The sequence below is a fragment of the Ranitomeya imitator genome, chromosome 4 (assembly GCF_032444005.1).
Source record: "Ranitomeya imitator isolate aRanImi1 chromosome 4, aRanImi1.pri, whole genome shotgun sequence".
Lineage (NCBI taxonomy): Eukaryota > Metazoa > Chordata > Amphibia > Anura > Dendrobatidae > Ranitomeya > Ranitomeya imitator.
In genome coordinates, this window is record NC_091285.1 from 9,054,870 (window position 1) to 9,079,701 (window position 24,832).

The window sequence follows — 24,832 nt, forward strand, 5'->3', positions numbered from 1 at the left end:
TTATCCTCTGCGTTCTCCGGTAACACTGGGCAGACGCGGCTTTAGTCCCCGGTTGGATCCGTCCCATTTTCCGTGTATAGGGCGAGACGCGCGGCGTCGTTATCCGTGTGCTGAGCTGCGGCCTCGGATGGAGCCGGCGGGAGATGTGACTTATTGCAATCACTTTGCGCAGAGATGACGGATCTTGGAAGCTTCCGTCTGCCGCTCTGCATTTCAATCTGATACCAGTCCTTTCGCCTTATCTAAAAAGGGTCATAACACAGCTTTTCAGAAACCCTGCAGGCCACAAAACCCTGGACTGCGTAGGTGCCATACGGAGAAAAGCGGCGACTCTCAGACCTGCAATCTTAACAAATGGACTTATATTAACGAGCTCAGGGCTCTGCTGCTGCAAGGGTTAATGGGCGCTCGTGAAGCGAAACGCGTCGTAACTCCACGGTCTGTAACGATCTGATGGAGCCGAATCCGCGCAGCGTAGTAGTTCGTTAATGTTCGCGGCCCAGAATGCGGACCACGCTGAGACACATGAATGACACGGAGAACGTGTGTACGAGACGCGGCCGCCATGGCGCAGAGGATTTGACGGAGACTCACAAGACTCCTGCCTCCGCCATCTGCCCCTCCAGCGTCTTAAGGATTAATCTCCAGATGGGGGGGAAGGGATGGAAGGCAGGGGGTAACATCTGGAGCACAGTGTGAGCTGGCACTGGGCACTGCCAAGATTTGGGGGCCGGTTTATACAGGAATACTAAGCCTGGCTGAGAAATGCGTCAGCCATCAACTCTCCTTATTACAGACGGAATGAAGCGTTTCGGGTCTTGTTCACCACGTAGACCACCCGATCAATGGCCGCGGTGGTACACGAGGGGTTAACCGTAGAGCCCATTGGTCTCCTGGCCCCCCGAAATGGATGTTCCCATGCCACTGGCGCTCTCAGGGGACGTGTGTATACAGCTGGGAAGCGTCTCTCCCGGCCTCTCGCTCACTTTACCAAATAGGGTGATCCTCGCCGAGCGCTCGTGCTATTGCTGCAGACAGGCGCCCGCCATGATAAGAGCGTCCTGTGTATACGGACGGCGTGCACGGGACGGGGAAACGTAGAAAAATGCGCACAATTCCCGTTATCTCCGTTAGGCGGCGTTCACACTGTCAGTATTTGGTCAGTATTTCATATCAGTATTTGTAGCCAAAACCTGGAGTGGAACAATCAGAGGAAAAGTAAGAAACTCGTCACCACTGCTGGTTACAAATACTGATGTAAAATACTGACCGAATACTGACTCTGTGAATGTGGCCTCATAGGGGCGCTAGTGACACACATAGTGATCCCGCTTTATGAAATCCGGATTCAGCATAAATTTGGCACAAATGTTAGGTCACCATGGTGACAGTAAAGTAACCAGTTGATACAAATGTTACAGTATTGAACATTCCGAGCCACGCCCCTTTAGAATGTTGCACTATCGTTATGGTAACCTATGAGCGCCACGCTTTGCGCCATATCCTCCCGGAGACGCTGTGAGACCGCCGTACCCCAGACAGACGCTCGTCTCCGAGCTGTTTATAAGATGGAAAAGTCTCGGGCCGTTCCCACAGGTCCGGAGCGGAGCCTGGGAATTAACCCCTCAGGCACTGGACTGCTACAAGGTCTTATAATATCTCTGAGAAATGGGAATGTCATGGGAAATAAAGGCAAAGTCCAGCCGACTGGTCCAGGTCGCCATGTCTACCCCAGCAGGGCATTCTGGGAGGCGGGCGGCCATGTCTACCCCAGCAGGGCATTCTGAGAGGCGGGCGGCCATGTCTACCCCAGCAGGGCATTCTGGGAGGCGGGCGGCCACGTCTGCCCCAGCAGGGCATTCTGGGAGGCGGGCGGCCATATCTACCCCAGCAGGGCATTCTAGGAGGCGGGCGGCCACGTCTGCCCCAGCAGGGCATTCTGGGAGGCGGGCGGCCACGTCTACCCCAGCAGGGCATTCTGGGAGGCGGGCGGCCACGTCTACCCCAGCAGGGCATTCTGGGAGGCGGGCAGCCATGTCTACACCAGCAAGGCATTCTGGGAGGCGGGCAGCCATGTCTACCCCAGCAGGGCATTGTGGGAGGCGGGCGGCCATGTCTACACCAGCAGGGCATTCTGGGTGGTGGGCGGCCATGTCTACCCCAGCAGGGCATTCTGGGTGGTGGGCCGCCATGTCTACCCCAGCAGGAAATTCTGGGTGGTGGGCGGCCATGTCTACCCCAGCAGAGCATTCTGGGAGGTGGGCGGCCATGTCTACCCCAGCAGGGCATTCTGGGAGGCAGGCGGCCATGTCTACCCCAGCAGGGCATTCTGGGTGGTGGGCGGCCATGTCTACCCCAGCAGGAAATTCTGGGTGGTGGGCCGCCATGTCTACCCCAGCAGGAAATTCTGGGTGGTGGGCGGCCATGTCTACCCCAGCAGAGCATTCTGGGAGGCGGGCGGCCATGTCTACCCCAGCAGGGCATTCTGGGTGGTGGGCGGCCATGTCTACCCCAGCATGGCATTCTGGGAGGCGGGCGGCCATGTCTACCCCAGCAGGGCATTCTGGGAGGCAGGTGGCCATGTCTACACCAGCAGGGCATTCTGGGAGGCGGGCGGCCATGTCTACCCCAGGAGGGCATTGTGGGAGGCCACGTCTACCCCAGCAGAGCATTCTGGAAGGCGGGCGGCCATGTCTACCCCAGCAGGGCATTCTGGGAGGCAGGTGGCCATGTCTACACCAGCAGGGCATTCTGGGAGGCGGGCGGCCATGTCTACCCCAGGAGGGCATTGTGGGAGGCCACGTCTACCCCAGCAGAGCATTCTGGGAGGCGGGCGGCCATGTCTACCCCAGCAGGGCATTCTGGGAGGCCACGTCTACCCCAGCAGAGCATTCTGGGAGGCGGGTGGCCATGTCTACCCCAGCAGGGCATTCTGGGAGGCGGGCGGCCATGTCTACCCCAGGAGGGCATTGTGGGAGGCCACGTCTACCCCAGCAGAGCATTCTGGGAGGCGGGTGGCCATGTCTACCCCAGCAGGGCATTCTGGGAGGCGGGCGGCCATGTCTACCCCAGCAGGGCATTCTGGGAGGCAGGCGCCCATGTCTACCCCAGCAGGGCATTCTGGGAGGTGGGCGGCCATGTCTACACCAGCAGGGCATTCTGGGAGGCAGGCGGCCATGTCTACACCAGCAGGGCATTCTGGGAGGCGGGCGGCCATGTCTACCCCAGGAGGGCATTGTGGGAGGCCACGTCTACCCCAGCAGAGCATTCTGGAAGGCGGGCGGCCATGTCTACCCCAGCAGGGCATTCTGGGAGGTGGGCGGCCATGTCTACCCCAGCAGGGCATTCTGGGAGGCGGGCCGCCATGTCTACCCCAGCAGGGCATTCTGGGAGGCGGGCGGCCACGTCTACCCCAGCAGGGCATTCTGGGAGGCGGGCGGCCATGTCTACCCCAGGAGAGCATTCTGGGAGGCGGGCAGCCATGTCTACCCCAGCAGGGCATTCTGGGAGGCGGGTGGCCATGTCTACCCCAGCAGGGCATTCTGGGAGGCGGGTGGCCATGTCTACCCCAGCAGGGCATTCTGGGAGGCGGGCCGCCATGTCTACCCCAACAGGGCATTCTGGGAGGCGGGCCGCCATGTCTACCCCAGCACGGCATTCTGGGAGGCGGGTGGCCATGTCTACCCCAGCAGGGCATTCTGGGAGGCGGGTGGCCATGTCTACCCCAGCAGGGCATTCTGGGAGGCGGGTGGCCATGTCTACCCCAGCAGGGCATTCTGGGAGGCGGGTGGCCATGTTTCCCAGGATAATAATGACTTTTTCATCTGTTTCCTAAGGATTTATGGGAATTCCTCTGTAGATAATTCATGAAATCATGCTGCTACTTTATGGGTCAATTACTCGCTATTCTCAAGGTGTCTTCTTACGTCAATGAATGGAAACATCCACAGACTGGAAACCTGCATAGACCCAACACTTCTCACAGCTGAGGGTCTGTTACAGTTGTATTCAGTCCGGACAATGCTCCATAATCTAAACACATCAGCAATACAGAACTCTGTACAGTCACAATGTATCAGGCAGGGAGAAAGTAACAATTATCAGACTGACAAACGCTCAGCAGAATAGTGAGCGCAGCTCTGGGGTATAATACAGGAGGTAACTCAGGATCAGTAATGTAATGTATGTACACAGTGACTGCACCAGCAGAATAGTGAGTGCAGCTCTGGAGTATAATACAGGAGGTAACTCAGGATCAGTAATGTAATGTATGTACACAGTGACTGCACCAGCAGAATAGTGAGTGCAGCTCTGGAGTATAATACAGGAGGTAACTCAGGATCAGTAATGTAATGTATGTACACAGTGACTGCACCAGCAGAATAGTGAGTGCAGCTCTGGAGTATAATACAGGATGTAACTGAGGATCAGTAATGTAATGTATGTACACAGTTACTGCACCAGCAGAATAGTGAGTGCAGCTCTGGGGTATAATACAGGAGGTAACTCAGGATCAGTAATGTAATGTATGTACACAGTGACTGCACCAGCAGAATAGTGAGTGCAGCTCTGGAGTATAATACAGGATGTAACTGAGGATCAGTAATGTAATGTATGTACACAGTGACTGCACCAGCAGAATAGTGAGTGCAGCTCTGGAGTATAATACAGGATGTAACTGAGGATCAGTAATGTAATGTATGTACACAGTGACTGCACCAGCAGAATAGTGAGTGCAGCTCTGGAGTATAATACAGTATGTAACTCAGGATCAGTAATGTAATGTGTGTACACAGTGACTGCACCAGCAGAATAGTGAGTGCAGCTCTGGGGTATAATACAGCATGTATTATAATTGAACTATTTGGCCACAACCATAAATGTTACATTTGGAGAGAGGTCAACAAGGCCTATAATGAAAGGAACACCATTCCTACTGTAAAGCATGGAGGTGTGTCGCTGATGTTTTTGGGATGTGTGAGCTACAAAGGCACAGGAAACTTGGTCAAAGTTGAAGGATAGATGAATGCAGCACGTTATCAGTAATCAGTTATCAGTATCTATGAAGTGCATATAATACATCACCCAACTTTCCACACAGACTTTCCTCTGCTCCTAGCATTTTCATGGTATGCCTTTCAGCTAACCCCAGCTCTACCCCAGTGTTATTTATGAGCTTGTTTATGCAGTGCTTGATTGCATGCATCTGGTCCACCCTTAATTCTCTGACCAAGATGAGCAGAGACCACTCCTCTCTGCTTCACACCTGAATGCACTTAGTTGTACATATATTGCATAGCACAAGTCTGCAATAACTTTAGTCTGCTGTGTGATTCCTACAAATGTGTCCTAGAAGTGTGAAGATTAATTTAGAATTAAAACCAGAATTAAACCAGAAGGGAACTGAAGGTAACTGGACACAGTCACTGTAAACAATGTTTCTGTTTGTTTTCACTTTCACCCCTATAATTCTTCACTTTCTGCTACCTCTCCTAATCCCTACACCTAGTAAAGAACTGTTCATCTCTTCTTCAGTCCTCCCCATCCATCTCACCTCCTCCTCTGAACTGTTCCTCAACATACAATCCTCTGTCTCCAAGCACAGACAACCCCCTCATGCCCTCTCCTGCTCCCACCTGCTAACACTTTCTCTGCTCCTTCTCACTGCTGGCGACATCTCTCCAAATCCTGGTCCTCCTCACCACATCCCCACAGTCAGTTCTACCTCCCATCCACGCTGCATCACAAATTTCGGTAACTTCTCTAACCTTATACCCATTCGCCCAGCCCCCGCTTCCCCAGACCCACTAACAGGAGCTCTGTGAAACACTCGCTCTGTCTGCAACAAGCTTTCGTACATCCATGATCTTTTTATTACTACCAAACTTTCCTTCCTCGCCATCACTGAAACCTGGCTCATCCCCTTCTGACACAGCCTCTCCTGCTTCACTCTCGTATGGTGGCTTCCACCTTTCTCACACACCCCGCCCCAGCAGCAAACATGGTGGAGGAGTTGGTCTTCTCCTGTCAGATACCTGCTCCTTCACCCCAATCCCACTGCAGCCTTCTGTTACCCTCCCTTCCTTTGAGCTGCATTCTGTGCGCATCTACTCCCCCTCCAACTGGCTGTCATTTACCGTCCCCCAGGGCCAGCCACCACCTTCTTTGACCACTTCATCAACTGGCTACTTCATTTCCTTTCTGCGGACATCCCCACTACCATCATGGACGACTTCAACATCCCCATTGACACTTCCCTCTCAGCTGCCACTAATCTTCTATCTCTCACTTCCTCCTCCGGCCTCACTCAATGGTCTTCTGCAGCCACTCACAAAGACAGTCACACACTGGACCTCATCTTCACCTGCCTCTGCTCCCTATCTAACCTCTCTAACTCACCTCTTTCTGACCACAATCTACTCACATTCTCTTCCCTCGCCACTCCTTGTCTACAATCCCCACCCCACAAACTTGCACACCCTCGCAGAAATCTTAAAACACCTTGATCTACACTTAGGGTATGTGCACACGTTGCGGATTCTCTGCGGATCCGCAGCGTTTTTTGCAGTGCAGAAACGCTGCAGATCCGCAATTGATTTACAGTACAATGTAAATCAATGAGGAAAAAAAAGTGCTGTGCACACTTTGCGGAAAATCCACTGCGGAAACGCTGCCATTTAAAAGAAGTAGCATGTCACCACTTTTTAGTGAATCTGCAGCATTTTTGTAGCTATTCCATTATAGAAAACCGCAGAGTAAAAAAAAGCAGCAAATCCGCAAGAAAACCGCAGCGGAACTGCACAAAAAACGCGACAAATCTGCAGGTGCATTTTCTGCCAGGAGAGGCAGAATCCGCACCAGAAATTCCTAAGCCTAATCCGCAACGTGTGCACATAGCCTTACTCTCTGAATCCCTCCTCCCTCTCACAGACATAAGTTCCCTACACAATGCAGATGCCGCTGCCGCTCTATATAACACCACAATAGCTGCAGCTTTGGAATCTGTTGCCCCTCTCACACATACCAAAGCTCGCAAAATCAACAGACAGCCCTGGCACACCAGCCTGACCAAAGAACTGAGGCGAGCTTCCAGGGCTGCTAAACACAGATGGAAAAGATCCCACTCCAACGAGCACTTCATCGCATTCAAACAGTCCCTCACTACTTTCAAGACCACACTCGCCACAGCAAAACAAACCTACTTCTCATCTCTCGTATCCTCCCTGTCTCACAACCCTAAACAGTTATTCAACACCTTCAATTCTCTCCTCCGTCCCCCAGCACCTCCTCCCTCCCCACTCATCTCAGCTGAAGACTTTGCCTCATTTTTCAAGCAGAAGATTGAGAACATCAGAGACAGTTTTAGTCGACAACCCCCAGAGCCCTTCCTCCCAACTACCCAGCCCTCAACCTCCAAAACCAACTTCTCCACCATTACAGAAGATCGACTCTCCACTCTACTCTCAAGATCTCATCTCACCACCTGTGCACTTGATCCGCTCCCATCCCACTTCATCCCAAACCTCACCACAGTCTTCATCAACTCTAACCCATCTCTACAACCTATCACTAACAACTGGCGTTTTCCCCTCAAGCTTTAAACATGCCTCCATCACACCTATCCTCAAAAAGCCCTCTCTTGACCCATCCTCTGTATCTAGCTATCGCCCTATATCACTTCTCCCCTTTGCCTCAAAACTACTGGAACAACACGTCCATCTTGAACTGTCCTCCCATCTATCTTCCTGCTCCCTCTTCGACCGCTTACAATCAGGCTTCCGGTCACACCACTCCACTGAAACTGCCCTAACTAAGGTCACCAATGACCTCTTAACCGCCAAGAGCAAGCGACACTACTCTGTCCTCCTCCTCGAACTGTCGGCTGCCTTTGACACAGTGGACCATTCCCTATTATTACAGACCCTCTCATCTCTTGGCATCACAGACTTGGCCCTATCCTGGATCTCGTCATACTTAACAGACCGTACATTCAGCGTCTCCCACTCACACACCACCTCCTCACCTCGCCCCCTATCTGTCGGAGTCCTGCAAGGTTCAGTCCTAGGGCCCCTGCTCTTCTTCATTTACACCTTTGGCCTGGGACAGCTCATAGAATCTCACGGTTTTCAGTATCACCTCTATGCCGACAACACACAGATCTACAAATCTGGACCAGATATCACCTCCCTACTAACCAGAATCCCTCTATGTCCATCCGCTATTTTATCCTTCTTCTCCGCTAGATTTCTAAAACTTAAGATGGACAAAACAGAATTCATTGTCTTTCCCCCATCTTACGCAACCCCCCCCAACGAACCTATCCATTACAGTGCATGGCTGCCCACTCTCCCCAGTCCCACAAGCTCGCTGTCTCGGGGTAATCCTTGACACTGATCTCTCCTTCAAACCACATATCCAAGCCCTCTCCACTTCCTGCCGCCTTCAACTCAAAAATATTTCACGGATCCGTACATTCCTAAACCAAGAATCTGCAAAAACCCCAGTCCATGCCCTCATCATCTCCCACCTACTGTAACCTCCTGCTCTGTGGCCTCCCCTCTAACACTCTCGCACCCCTCCAATCTATTCTAAACTCAGCTGCCCGACTAATCCACCTGTCTCCCCGCTATTCCCCGGCCTCTCCCCTCTGCCAATCCCTTCACTGGCTCCCCATTACCCAGAGACTCCAGTACAAAACCCTAACCATGGCGTACAAAGCCATCCACAACCTGTCTCCATACATCTGTGACCTCGTCTCCCGGTACTTACCTACACGCAACCTCCGATCCTCACAAGATCTCCTTCTCTACTCCCCTCTTATCTCCTCTTCCCACAATCGTATACAAGATTTCTCTCGCGCATCACCCCTACTCTGGAACCCTCTACCCCAACATATCACACTCTCACCTACCATCGAAACCTTCAAAAAGAACCTGAAGATCTACCTCTTCTGACAAGCCTACAACCTGCAGTAATCACCGATCGACCAAACCACTGCTCTACCCTCACCTACTGTATCCTCACCCATCCCTTGTAGATTGTGAGCCCTCGCGGGCAGGGTCCTCTCTCCTCCTGTACCAGCTGTGACTTGTATTGTTCAAGATTATTGTACCTGTTTTTATTTTGTATATCCCTCCTCACATGTAAAGCGCCATGGAATAAATGGCGCTATAATAATAAATAATAATAATAACACTGGAGGCTAATTTGCACTCATCAGCCCAGAAGCTGTGCATGGGACGTACTTGAACGTTCCAACATGACAACGATCCAAAACATTGGCTACAGCCGAACAAATTAAAGGTTCTGGAGTGGCTATCTCAGTCTCCTGACCTCAATATCATTGAGCCACTCTGGGGAGATCTCAAGCGCGCAGTTCCTGCTAGACAGCCCAGGAATTTACAGGAGCTGGAGGCTTCTTGCCAAGAAAAGTGGGCAGCTTTACCATCTGAGAAAATAAAGAACCTCATCCACAACTACCACAAAAGACTTCAAGCTGTCATTGATGTTAGAGGGGGTAATACACGGTATTAAGAAATGGGGTATGTGAACTTTTGATCAGGGACATTTTGATGTTTTGAGTTGTCAATATGATTTAAGAAGAGAAAACACAATAGATGACAATAATTGGCTTCACCCAACCACTAACCATGAGTGGAGGAAAAGTTTTGGAGTTTCATATTCTCTGAAAAAAAGCCAAGAAAGCAAAAATTCTGTCAGGGTATGTAAACTTTTGAGCACAACTGTAAATAGGAGATACATTTTATTCACATTCATGTTATTGTGTGAAGGGATTGCAAAATTTCCAACGCCCCATGAGAGCATCCTGGTACAGAGGTCAGTAGGTCTCTATAATGCCCAGCGTCTGCCATGTCACACAATCAGAAAGGACACCTTAATATAATGACAGCAAGCAGAGATCTTGAGCACAGCGAGCAGTAAAACACAATATTGTCACCATTCCAGCTTCCGGAATTGTAGTCAGCCAACTTTCTCAGACTCCTGAGCGACAAATCTGCCAAGTCGGAGCCAATACAATAGTGGCGAGTGAATATTTCAGTCAAGGGTCTTGGAGAGCGGAGTAACGATCTCATTGGAATCTGAAAAGGCAGCCATATTGGGCTCCATCCGGTTCTGCAGAAATTGCTGGAAGTAGTAGTCCACTGTTCTGTGCTCTGCTGGTGAGATCCTCTGACGACCTTTCCAAGGTCACAGCCCCTTTAGCGTCCTTCTCCCCGTTTCCATGACTCGCGGTGTTGACATTTCCTCCCGCTGCCCGTGTCGCTTCCCTCCCATTCTCAACACTTGTCTTGATTCTTGCTGCTCGTCTCACTTCTCGCCTTTTGTCTCGGTGCCGCCACTCGTCTCACTTCACGCCGCTCGTCTCACTTTTCGCCACTCATCTCTGTGCCCGCCACTCGTCTATCTTCTCAACGCTCGTCTCACTTCTCGCCACTCGTCTCTGTGCCCGACACTCGTCTCTCTTCTCAACGCTCGTCTCATTTCTCGCCACTCGTCTCGGTGCCCGCCAGTCGTCTCACTTCCCTCCACTTGTCTCGCTTCTCAACGCTTGTCTCGTTCCCGCAGTCCGTCTTGTTTCTCAATGCTCGTCTCACTTCCCACCACTCGTCTCGATTCCCGCCACTCATCTCGCTTCCCAACAATCGTCTTGCTTCTCAAAGCTTGTCTCGCTTCCCGACGCTCATCTTGCTTCTCAACGCTTGTCTCGCTTCCTGGCGCTCATCTCGATTCTCGATGCGCGTCTCACTTCCCGATGATCGTCTCGCTTCCCGGCACTCATCTCGTTTCCCAATGCTCGTCTCGCTTCCCAACGATCGTCTCGCTTCCCGACAATCGTCTCGCTTCCCGACAATCGTCTCGGTTCCCGATGATCGTCTCGCTTACCGACGCTTGTATCGCTTCTTAACGCTCGTCTCGTTTCCCGCTGCTCGTCTCGATTTCTCGTCTCACTTCCCGACGCTCGTCTCGCTTCTCAACACTTTTCTCGCATGCCGCCACTTCTCTCACTTCCCGCCACTCGTCTGACTTCCCGCCGCTCATCTCGCTTCCTGCCGCTCCTCTTGATTCCTGCCGCTCCTCTCACTTACTCCCGATCGTCTCGCTTCCCGCCGCTTGCTTCGCTTCCCGCCGCCCGTCTCGCTCCCCGCCGCTTGTTTCACTTCCCACCGCCCATCTCGCTTCCCGCCGATCGTCTCGCTTCCCGACGCTTGTTTCGCTTCTCGACGCCCGTCTCGCTTCCCGCCGCTTGTCTTGCTTCCCACCGCTCATCTCCCACCACTCGTCTCACATGCCGCTTGTCTGGCTTCTCACCGCTCGTCTCACTTCCCGCCACCAGTCTTACTTCCCGCCGCTCGTCTGACTTCCCGCTGCCCGTCTCGCTTCCCGCCGCTTGTCTCGCTTCCCGCCACCCGTCTCGCTTCCTGCCGCTCGTCTTGATTCCTGCCGCTCGTTTCACTTCCCACCGATCGTCTCGCTTCCCGACGCTTGTTTCGCTTCTCGCCGCCCGTCACCGCTTGTCTTGCTTCCCATCGATCGTCTCCCACCACTCGTCTTGCTTCTCGCCGCTCGTCTGACTTCCCGCTGCCCGTCTCGCTTCCCGCCACTTGTCTCGCTTCCCGCCACCCATCTCGCTTCCCGCCGCTCGTCTCGATTCCTGCCACTCGTCTCACTTCCCGCAGCCCGTCTCGATTCCTGCCACTCGTCTCACTTCCCGCCGCCCGTCTCGCTTCCCGACGCTTGTTTCGCTTCCCGCCGCTCGCCTTGCTTCCCGCCACCCACCTCGCTTCCCGCCACTTGTCTTGCTTCCCGCTACTCGCCTCGCTTCCCGCCGTTTGTCTCGCTTTCAGACGCTAGTTTCGCTATCCAGAACACAATCAGCGAAATTACAATGAAAGAAAAGAAAATATATGTTAAAAAAAAATAATAATACCCGCGTAAATTTTTTTTTCTTTACTTTATGAAGGAATAATAAAAATGATTCCTTATTTTTCATGATGGCTGGTGGCGGTGGCGAGGCGTCGGTTTCAGGCGCGGTTTGGAGCGCTGCCCTGATACACTGGATTTCTCTGGAGCTCGGGAATTACATAACCACTGCAGATCGAGAGGAGGCACAGACTCCGGGTTACCATAGAGCTTGGATGTTACTATCGACGAGCCGCATCGGATGCTCCAATATCTCACAGCGTGCGCTCTTAAAGGGCTACACCGCTAATGTAGCGAGCAGCATCAATAATATTTACCCCTGACAGCGACAGGAATGGAGATAATGGGGTAATTATTTATAGGGGGGTGTAATTGTCACGGCAGGCTTCTACGGGTGGCGGTGGATGGCATACGGCGGAGCGCCGCTCGTCTCCGGTCCACAGTGAAGCTCACTGCAATGCAGCCATAGAACATGTGGAGCGCGGAGCGTGACCCACTTCACTCAGGACACATGTTCTGCTCGCCGGCTGCACTGCAGCGTGTGAATTTTCGATGCTTCCCACTGCTAGGCAATTAATTCTGCCTGCACAGATGTCTGCGCGCATCTCCGGTACACACAATGGTGAGCAGGATAATCACGCTGATCCATCAAACACCCGCCCGGAATTATCACGGGAAAACAGAGCTGTCAATCATCCCCGACATAGCGGTTAATCATTGCTAAGAGCTTCTGCGGCATCTGCATAGTGTCAAGGAGAGATGTCAATCAATACTCCAAAGGGGTCGAGAAGACAAAGCGTCGCTCAGGGGCTCGTTCACACACTGCTGGATTGTGGGGAAAAAAAAGGGAAAACGTGGCACCCAGAGTCCGCTGCGGACCACCACAAAGCCCGAGTTACAAAGTCCGATAGATGTAGAAGAAACATTGGTGAAAAGTGTCACCAAGAACTCTACATGGTTCCAGCGTCGGGGATCCCACACCCCGAAATCTGATCACAGTCCGCACCCCACATGTGCGGCTCCTGCGGGTCACGGAAAGTCTTCTGTGCAGATCTTATTCCACGTGCTCCTTACTTTATACACAGAAATGCTGACGATTATCTCCAGTCATTCAGTCCTCATGGATACCTGCAGCAGAGCCGCGACATATCCACAGCATATCCACAGCATATCCACAGCAGAGCCGCAACATATCCACAGCATGTCCACAGCAGACCCGCGAGATATCCACAGCATGTCCACAGCAGACCCGCGACATATCCACAGCATGTCCACAGCATGTCCACAGCAGACCCGCGACATATCCACAGCATATCCACAGCATGTCCACAGCAGACCCGCGACATATCCACAGCATGTCCACAGCATGTCCACAGCAGACCCGCGACATATCCACAGCATATCCACAGCATGTCCACAGCAGACCCGCGACATATCCACAGCATATCCACAGCATGTCCACAGCAGAGCCGCAACATATCCACAGCATATCCACAGCATGTCCACAGCAGACCCGCGACATATCCACAGCATGTCCACAGCATATCCACAGCATGTCCACAGCATGTCCACAGCAGACCGGCGACATATCCACAGCATATCCATAGCATGTCCACAGCAGACCCGCGACATATCCACAGCATGTCCACAGCATATCCACAGCATGTCCACAGCAGAGCCGCGACATATCCACAGCATATCCACAGCAGAGCCGCAACATATCCACAGCATGTCCACAGCAGACCCGCGACATATCCACAGCATGTCCACAGCAGACCCGCGACATATCCACAGCATGTCCACAGCATGTCCACAGCAGACCCGCGACATATCCACAGCATATCCACAGCATGTCCACAGCAGACCCGCGACATATCCACAGCATATCCACAGCATGTCCACAGCAGAGCCGCGACATATCCACAGCATATCCACAGCATGTCCACAGCAGACCCGCGACATATCCACAGCATGTCCACAGCATATCCACAGCATGTCCACAGCATGTCCACAGCAGACCCGCGACATATCCACAGCATATTCACAGCAGACCCGCAACATATCCACAGCATATTCACAGCAGACCTGCGACATATCCACAGCATATTCACAGCAGACCTGCGACATATCCACAGCAGACCCGCGACATATCCACAGCATGTCCACAGCAGACCCGCGACATATCCACAGCAGACCCGCGACATATCCACAGCATGTCCACAGCAGACCCGCGACATATCCACAGCATATCCACAGCAGACCAGCGACATATCCACAGCATATCCACAGCAGACCAGCAACATATCCACAGCATATCCACAGCAGACCAGCGACATATCCCCATCATATTCACAGCATGTTCACAGCATATCCACAGCATGTCCACAGCAGACCCGCAACATATCCACAGCATATCCACAGCAGACCCGCGACATATCCACAGCATATCCACAGCAGACCAGCAACATATCCACAGCATATCCACAGTAGACCAGCGACATATCCACAGCATATCCACAGCAGACCAGCGACATATCCACAGACCAGCGACATATCCACAGCATGCCCACAGCAGACCCACGACATATCCACAGCATGTCCACAGCAGACCCGCGACATATCCACAGCATGTCCACAGCATATCTACATATTCACAGCATGACCACAGCATATCCACAGCAGACCCGCAACATATCCACATCATGTCCACAGCATATCCACGGCAGACCCGCAACATATCCACAGCATGTCCACAGTAGACCCGTGACATATCCACAGCATGTCCACAGCAGACCCGCAACATATCCACAGCATATCTACAGCATGCTCACAGCATATCCACACCGTGCTTACAGCATATCCACAGCATGTCCGCAGCATGCCCACAGCATATCTACAGCATTCTCACAGCATATCCACAGCGTGCTCACAGCATATCCACAGCGTGCTCACAGCATATCCACAGCGTACTCACAGCATGTCCACAGCAGACCCACGACATATCCACAGCATGTCCACAGCATACCCACAGCATATCCACAGCATGTCTACAGCATGTCTACAGCATGTCCACAGCAAACCCACGACATATCCAAAGCATGTCCACAGCATACCCACAGCATATCCACAGCATGCCCACAGCATATCCACAGAATGCTCACAACATATCCACAGCATATCTACAGCATATCCACAGCAGACCCACGACATATCCACAGCATGTCCACAGCAGAACCGAGACATATCCACAGCATATCTACAGCAGACCCGCGCCATATCCAGAGCATATCCACAGCATAGCCACAGCATGCCCACAGCATATCGACAGCATGTCCACAGCAGTCCCACGCCATATCAACAGCATGTCCACAGCAGACCCGCGAAATATCCACAGCATATTCACAGCAGACCCACGACATATCCACAGCATGTCCACAGCAGACCCGCGAAATATCCACAGTATGCCCACAGCATATCTACAGCATGTCCACAGCAGACTCATGACATATCCACAGCATGCCCACAGCAAACCCGCGACATATCCACAGCGTATCCACAGCATGTCCACAGCATATCCAGAGGATGTCCACAGCATGTCCACAGGAAGTCCACAGCATGTACACAGCATATCCACAGGATGTCCACAGCATATCCACATCATGTTCACAGCATATCTACAGCATGTCCACAGCAGACCTGCGACATATCCACAGCAGACCTGCAACATATCCACAGCATATCCATAGCAAGTCCACAGCAGACCCGCAACATATCCACAGCATGTCCACATCATATATACAGCATATCCACAGCACCCCGTGATATATCCACAACATATCCACATGTCCACAGCATGTCCACAACATATTAACAGCATGTCCACAGCATGTTCAAAGCAGACCCGCAACATATCCACAGCATATCCATAGCAAGTCCACAGCATATTCACAGCATAGCCACAGCATATCCTCAGCATGTCCACATCAGACCCGCAACAGATCCAGAGCACAGCAACAGCATGTCCACAGCATATCCAGAGGATGTCCACAGCATATCCACAGGAAGTCCACAGCATGTCCAAAGCAGATCTGCAACATATTCACAGAATGTCCACAGCATGTCCACCGCAGTCCCGCAACATATCCATAGCATATCCATAACATGTCAACAGCATATCCACAGCATGTACAAAGCAGGCATGCAACATATTCACAGAATGTCCACAGCATGTCCACAACAGACCCGCAACATATCCACAGCATATCCAAAGCAGACCCGCGACATTTCCACAGCATATCCACAGCAGACCCAAGACATATCCACAGCATGTCCACAGCATATCCACAGCATGTCTTCCAAAGACTCGCAGATAATCCACAGCATGTCTGCAGCATATCCACAGCAGACCAGCAACATATCCACAGCATGTTACTGGAGACTCACTTCAGACCTGCTGCACACTTAAAGAACACCAACAGCACACGTCCATAGAATGCATGCAGCACATCCTCAGCCCAAATGCAACACACCCTCAGCCCAAATGCAACATACCCTCAGCCCAAATGCAACATACCCTCAGCCCAAATGCAGCACATCCTCAGCTTATATGCAGAACATCCTCAGCCCATATGCAGCACATCCTCAGCCCATATGCAGCACATCCTCAGCCTATGTGCAGGACATCCTCAGCCCAAATGCAGCACATCCTCAGTCCAAATGCAGCACACCCTCAGCCCAAATGCAGCACACCTTAAGCCCATATGCAGCACATCCTCAGCCCATGTGCAGCACATCCTCAGCCCAAATGCAGCACATCCTCAGACTATGTGCAGGACATCCTCAGCCCAAATGCAGCACATCCTCAGTCCAAATGCAGCACACCCTCAGCCCATATGCAGCACATCTTCAGCCCAAATGCAGCACACCCTCAGCCCATGTGCAGCACATCCTCAGCCCAAATGCAGCACATCCTCAGTCCAAATGCAGCACACCCTCAGCCCAAATGCAGCACATCCTCAGCCCATGTGCAGCACATCCTCAGCCCAAATGCAGCACATCCTCAGTCCAAATGCAGCACACCCTCAGCCCATATGCAGCACACCCTCAGCCCATATGCAGCACACCCTCAGCCCATATGCAACACATCTTCAGCCCAAAAGCAGCACACCCTCAGCCCATGTGCAGTACATCCTCAGCCCAAATGCAGCACACCCTCAGCCCAAATGCAGCACATCCTCAGCCCATATGCAGCACACCCTCAGCCCAAAAGCAGCACATCCTCAGCCCATATGCAGCACACCCTCAGCCCAAATGCAGCACATCCTCAGTCCAAATGCAGCACACCCTCAGCCCAAATGCAGCACATCCTCAGTCCAAATGCAGCACACCCTCAGCTCATATGCAGCACACCCTCAGCCCATATGCAGCACACCCTCCGCCCATATACAGCACATCCTCAGCCCAAATGCAGCACACTCTCAGGCCAAATGCAGCACACCCTCAGCCCATATGCAGCACACCCTCAGCACAAATGCAGCACATCCTCAATCCAAATGCAGCACACCCTCAGCCCATGTGCAGCACATCCTCAGCCCCTATGAAGAACACCCTCAGTCCAAATGAACACCCACAGTGTACCCATCGTATGCCTGCAGGACACCCATACAATATGCACAGCACACCCACACTGTACTCATTGAATGCCCGCAGGACACCCATCGTATGCCCGCAGCATACCCACAGCACACCCTTTGTATGCCTGCAGGACACCCATCAAATGCCAGCAGCACACCCACAGTGCATCCTTCGTATGCCTGCAGGACACCCATCGAATGCCCGCAGCACATCCACAGCACACCCTTCGTATGCCTGCAGGACACCCATCGCATGCCCACAGCACACCCTTCGTATGCCTGTGGGACACCCATTGCCTTCCCGCAGCACACCCACAGAGCACCCTTCGTATGCCCGCAGGACACCCATCACATGCTGCAGCGCACCCTTTGCATGCCCGCAGCACATCCACAGCACACCCTTCGTATGCCTGCAGGACACCCATTGCATGCCCACAGCACACCCTTCGTATGCCTGCAGGACACCCATTGCATGCCCACAGCACACCCTTCGTATGCCTGCAGGACACCCATTGCATGCCCACAGCACACCCTTCGTATGCCTGTGGGACACCCATTGCATGCCCACAGCACACCCACAGAGCACCCTTCGTATGCCCGCAGGACACCCATCGCATGCTGCAGCGCACCCTTTGCATACCCGCAGCACACCCACAGCGCACCCTTCGTATGCCCATAACGCACCCACACTGCGCTACGGTGATATCTGTGGAAACTAATAAAGGTCGGGTGGTGGTCTCCTGCTGTCCCCCCTTAGTCTGTACGGGGCCCCTGAGGTGCGAGGCCGATAAGAGTCGTCCGGTCACAACAAATATCATTGAGGATGAGAATTCCGTACCCCCATTATTAACCGACGACACATCGCGAGCCGACGGTAAATCCGATGACCCCCTCCATGTCGTGGGCAAACAGCTCCTCATACCTCAGCTTGCGGACCTCTACAGGAGTAACATGGGGGAGGGCCAGAAAGACCCTCTATTAGGGGTTATCTGTGGCATCAGCATTTTAAGGACCAAATAAACCGCAATGCCGCCATTTTCTAATGTGTCCGAATCCGAGCAGATAAGCCCCTAGCAACAGGTGTCAGTGTTACCCACAGCAGCCAATCAGCTGACAGCTTTCACTTTCCCATAGCTGCTTTGTGATGATCTGATTGGTTGCCACGGACAACACTGCTTCGGGCCTGGGAAAATCTTGACAGATTGGGATGGTTGCTATGTGAAGATTTGCATAGCAACCTGCAAAACCTGCAGATCTGTGTAGGCAAGAAAAGATCACCGTGCGGCCGGCGACATATGAGGCCAAAGGACAACCTCTCTCTGCACGGATGAGGCTACACACTACGCCGCCATTACTATTATCCCGTCACCTAGCAACAAGATACGCATGGCGACAATCTACCTGCCTCATTGTCACATTCATGTGCCGTCCATACATCCGGCAGCCCGCCCTGTGCCCATCACTAGGTAAACAGGCCGCCATATGTACCGTGCAGACGACAACAGCGCGTTACCACGGCGACGACCTTCTGAGCTTTGTGTCATTGCGACAACCAGATATAATTTTATGGCCTGAAATGTGGAGGTCGACGGGCCTGAAAGGTCAAAACCCGCGACTCTCTGGGCATGCTGGGACTTGTTGTCTGACAGCAGACGCCAAACACGTATCAACACTATATCATACCCTGCCCTCACAATTATTACCCTCCGCCGGCCGGTGTCAATCAGGAGGAGCCAAGAAAGAATTAGCTCCGCCCTCCGGACTCCTTAGAAGTCCGAACCCACCTCGTTTTGTCTGTCACGTGACCATTTCTGTCTCTTGTGATTGGCTCAGAAAGCTCTCGGACACGTAGCTGTTATTTCCCAGACCCCACATGTATATTGTTCACATATTTATTGATCAGGTTTCTACATGTGTCACATGTGGCTGATTACAGAGAGCAATAGCTTGCAAGCCTATATGATACACAGAAGTCATGGACCCGCCGTCCCTCCGCTACTAGAAACACAATTATTTTCATGCCTCACAGAGAACATCTGTTCATCAGATGGGCGAATCCCCTACGCGGACGAATACAGCGCGTCCCGACCTCGCGCCCCCCGTCACGTCACGGGTACTAAATATCCCTAATTAATCATCACTGGTCTCCTCCATCTCATAAGGAACAGCGCCAAAAAAGCCGAGACGGCAACCGTAATGGAGGCGAATAGTAATAACGCTATAAGGGGAATGACGGGACTTATACATATGTATATACAATTCTGCATCCATTGTATCTGGTCAATGGCGAACAAGTCATGATTAACTCCTATCTGTCTGCAGCCACCACAAGGGGGAGCTCTCCTCACATATATGTATACACGGCTCCCATAGGCATCAACAATCAGTTACTGAAGACAGAATTATAATGATGCTGATGGGAGCTGCGTACAATGTATATAGGGAGAGCTCCCCCTAGTGGTGGCTGTAGACAGGATCTTATCATGTATCTCTGTATACAGGGAGCTCCCCCTAGTGGTGGCTGCAGATATAATCTTATCATGTATCTCTGTATACAGGGAGCTCCCCCTAGTGGTGGCTGCAGACAGGATCTTATCACGTATCTCTGTATACAGGGAGCTCCCCCTAGTGGTGACTGCAGACAGGATCTTATTATGTATCTCTGTATACAGGGAGCTCCCCCTAGTGGTGACTGCAGACAGGATCTTATTATGTATCTCTGTATACAGGGAGCTCCCCCTAGTGGTGACTGCAGACAGGATCTTATCACGTATCTCTGTATACAGGGAGCTCCCCCTAGTGGTGACTGCAGACAGGATCTTATCACGTATCTCTGTATACAGGGAGCTCCCCCTAGTGGTGACTGCAGACAGGATCTTATCACGTATCTCTGTATACAGGGAGCTCCCCCTAGTGGTGACTGCAGACAGGATCTTATCACGTATCTCTGTATACAGGGAGCTCCCCCTAGTGGTGGCTGCAGACAGGATCTTATCACGTACCTCTGTATACAGGGAGCTCCCCCTAGTGGTGGCTGCAGACAGGATCTTATCACGTATCTCTGTATACAGGGAGCTCCCCCTAGTGGTGGCTGCAGACAGGATCTTATCACGTATCTCTGTATACAGGGAGCTCCCCCTAGTGGTGGCTGCAGACAGGATCTTATCATGTATCTCTGTATACAGGGAGCTCCCCCTAGTGGTGACTGCAGACAGGATCTTATCATGTATCTCTGTATACAGGGAGCTCCCCCTAGTGGTGGCTGCAGACAGGATCTTATCATGTATCTCTGTATACAGGGAGCTCCCCCTAGTGGTGACTGCAGACAGGATCTTATCATGTATCTCTGTATACAGGGAGCTCCCCCTAGTGGTGACTGCAGACAGGATCTTATCATGTATCTCTGTATACAGGGAGCTCCCCCTAGTGGTGGCTTCAGGCAGGATCTTATCATGTACCTCTGTATACAGGGAGCTCCCCCTAGTGGTGGCTTCAGGCAGGATCTTATCATGTATCTCTGTATACAGGGAGCTCCCCCTAGTGGTGGCTGCAGACAGGATCTTATCATGTATCTCTGTATACAGGGAGCTCCCCCTAGTGGTGGCTGCAGACAGGATCTTATCATGTATCTCTGTATACAGGGAGCTCCCCCTAGTGGTGGCTGCAGACAGGATCTTATCATGTATCTCTGTATACAGGGAGCTCCCCCTAGTGGTGGCTGCAGACAGGATCTTATCATGTATCTCTGTATACAGGGAGCTCCCCCTAGTGGTGGCTGCAGACAGGATCTTATCATGTATCTCTGTATACAGGGAGCTCCCCCTAGTGGTGGAGGTCGACCAACAGGAATATGTAAACTAGGGAGTTAGGGGAAGGCAACATCCAGGAACAGTCCGTGACAGGACCCTAAAAGGAACTGTTCAGTGTAAGGTGGATATCCATGAGGCGGTCTGGAGGACCTTGTGTATTTAATCAGGCGGTGCATAGTTGCCATAGTGACCAAATATCATGACCGGTGACATCATCGATGCTCTGGTTGCCTAGCAATGTGGAAAACCTGACATAAGCTCTTGGGATAAATGTTGGATTTCACTGTACCAAGTACAGGAGACATCTAGTATTTGGATGGACGGGGCCCAACCTACCGCAACCAAGTTTCACATGATCCCTACTGGCTCCAAAAGAGTAGGACACAAGTCCCTGACCCTAATTAAAGGCAAGTTTAGGGCATTTAAAGGCACAGGTCACATCCGTGGTTGCTCAGGACATCCGTAGACCTAACCCTACCACGATGGCAGATTCCTTTGCGGTCGCCCCATTACGTAACCCCGAACGATACAGGATTTAAATAATTCTAGAACTTTTTGTTTCAGCGCAATTCTATTCCTGTTCCGAGGATCCGTGTATCCAAGCAACGCCGGGGTGTGAAAGAAGAGGAAATCTCACCGCCGTGATGTCTCCTGCATGTCTATAGGATCCAGGCGTAACCCTGGAAAAAAAAGTCATTTCCCAAAAAAATCACTTTGGCTTTGACATGAGAAATGTTCCGTGTGAACTGGACGCGTCACGGATTTTGGTTTCCGGCTGATTCTCGCTCCGGATGCCGTCGTTTTATTACGGAAAAAAAAGACAAATGATGAATGACCCCTCCGGGGCAGGATCGAGCGGCGGCGGCAACAGGTGGGTCGCGGTCCTCCTCTGTTCTGCCCAACAGCGGCGGCGTCATAACCACGGAAACGAAAAAATAAATAAAAATTTAAGAATTTTATTTTTTTATTATTAAAAAAAATCTACTTTTTTTCCCCCATAATTTTAATCTCCTCTTAAGATTTTATCTTTCTTTCTCCGCATTTATTAACCACTTTCTACCGCAGTCCTCGGCAGTTACGTCATCGCAGCCCCGCGATATTAACTGTATCAGTTACCACGGTAACGCTCACTCATTAGATACGAAAAAGTTTCAACATTCCGCCGTAGAATTCTATCCGGCTAATGACAGAAAAAAAAAAAAAAAAACTGACACATCCGTCCGCGTCCCTCATTATCGATAAAAAAAAGACAGCGCGGGTCTATGTGTTCTCACACTGCATGGAAAAAAAGACCTTTTTTATCTTTATATTTTTAGGGGATTTTTATATATATATATATATATACATAATGCGCTGAATGCATCATATAGAGGCCGAGGGCTGGAGACGACAAGTGGTCGTGGGCGACATCCCAGACGTCTCATCCAGGGCAGCGGTTTGCCCAATTTATCCTTATTTTGTCTTTTTTTACACATATATTTATATATTTATTCTAATTTTGCCCAATTTTTTTTATAAAAGAAAAAAACAAATCGATCCATCGGACGTCGGGACCGTCTTCCTCGCACAGCTGAGAATTTTTTGCCGCGACTTAAGGGTACGGCATTTCCGTGCTGCCGCCGGTGACCTCCGCTGCGCCTTTGGCAGATATATTCCGCTTTAGGGACGGTTTCTGGACGCGGAAGGTCTTGGCGCCAGTTGGCGGATTTGTTGACCTGCAATAAGCGTCCGTCATTTTATATAGTTTCCTGCGTACGATTATACATCCGTGGCGGTTTTCCGGCTGCCTCTCGCTGCCCTATTTCAACCCCCCGGAGTGTGAAACGACCCATCCGTGAATTTTTTATCCCCTGGATCCGTCTTCATTGTGGACCCTCTGGGGGGGGGGGGGTCAAAAATACAAGAAAAAAATGCCAAAAATGTTCCCCTAGAATATAACGGAGGGTGCGCACAATGATGCCCCAATTGGGGGTGAACTGCTCGCCCATCCACGGAGTACGGTGTCGGTGGGACGAGGTGCAGAAAGGGTTAACTCCGCAGGCCCAGGCTCTTCATGGCTGAGGGGCAGTATTTCCAAATCTGGAAATCCCCCAGGTGTCTCTGGATAATGTTATCTATGGCGGCGCCCCCCACCTTCCCATATACGCCAAGGGGGAGGGTGGAGCTGCTGCTGGCACTAGGGGGTTACTCTGCCCCCATTAGCTGGAGAAAGCGGCAGAATGAATCCGATCAGCATCATCCCTCACCGATCAGTCAGTGCCCACCCTATGGGCCCCAACCCCGGGCGGCCATGGTCCAGGTGGCGAGGAGAGTGCCCGGTAGTGGCCCATGCTGGGGGGTCCCCATCGGTCATACCCCACTACTGGACAGACGGATACCCATCCACGTTCCATTACCAGAGGCCTAAACCACAACCACCATCATCCATCCGGCCGGCCCCCAACCTCCAAAGCACCGTATGGGATGGGGCTGCAGCACGCAAACAACACCCTAAATCTCTGAACCCCCCCCCCCCCCCCAATGGAGCACAGCACGTCACCTGTGGAGTCTACACACAGGACAACCACCCCCAATGGACCATGATGAGGATGAGGATGATGGCCACCTGACCTGCAGGGGCACACCAGATGGGGATGGATCAGGGTGGTCTCACCTTGGTGGTCTCCCTCGGGGATGTACATCCTCCGGCTTTCATTGACCATTTACAAGCAGAAATCAAGGTTCCAGTTTAATCCTCTAGAGCGAAGGCCTCCGCCAGCAGAAATGGGGGTCCGTGTCAGGACTGGGGGTCCAGAGATGGGGGGCCCAGGTTAGGAGACAGGAGACGGGGTCTGCATGTGATGATGGTGAGGGGCTCTATGGGGTCAAGGACTGGGACTGGATCTAGTAAAGTGGGGTTCGCCTAGATTGATGGGGGAGCACTGTGATAAGGGGGTCTGTCCTAGGGGATTGGGGGTCTATGATCAGTGATGGAGGGGGGGATAAATCCAATGATGATTCTCCTGTAATGATCAGGGGGCTCTGGATCCAATTATGGGGTGCAGTCTCCTGTGTCTCCAGTGATGCGGGGATTCTCTCCAGTGATGGGGGTCTCTCCAATGATGGGGGGGTCCTCTCTCCGGTGATGGGTGGTCTCTCCAGTCTAGGTGGTCTCTCCAGTATCGGGGGGTCTCTGTATCATCCCCTGGTCCTCGTTGCTCTCGGGGGGCTTTCACCTGAGCCCCATTATTGTGTGAGTGGTATTCCTGGTGCGGTGGGCTCGGAGCCCCCCAGGCCGGGAGGGAGCATGCTGAAGCCGCACCGAGTCCTCTCTGTTGGCAGCAGCCGCGTCTGCAGAGGAAGGGAAGGGAAGAGACACCGAGCGGCCGCCTCCTCCTCCTCCTCCCCCAGCGGCGGCGGCGACTCCCCCAGCCCGAGCGGCCCAGAGTGCGAGACCCCGGGAGCAGC

The 24,832-nt window shown here is 52.3% G+C and overlaps 1 protein-coding gene across 4 annotated transcripts in view; it reads right to left on the reverse strand.

The window, feature by feature from the left end:
* Positions 1-24,168, reverse strand: part of CACNA1C (calcium voltage-gated channel subunit alpha1 C) — a 317,941-nt gene extending 293,773 nt beyond the window's left edge. For all 4 annotated transcript variants that reach the window (XM_069762924.1, XM_069762925.1, XM_069762923.1 and 1 more), the window contains exon 1: positions 24,039-24,168. In XM_069762924.1, coding sequence (XP_069619025.1) covers positions 24,039-24,087 — 49 coding nt within the window. In that variant the 5' untranslated portion in view covers positions 24,088-24,168. The remainder of the gene's footprint in view (positions 1-24,038) is intronic.
* Between the last annotated feature and the right edge of the window lie 664 nt (positions 24,169-24,832).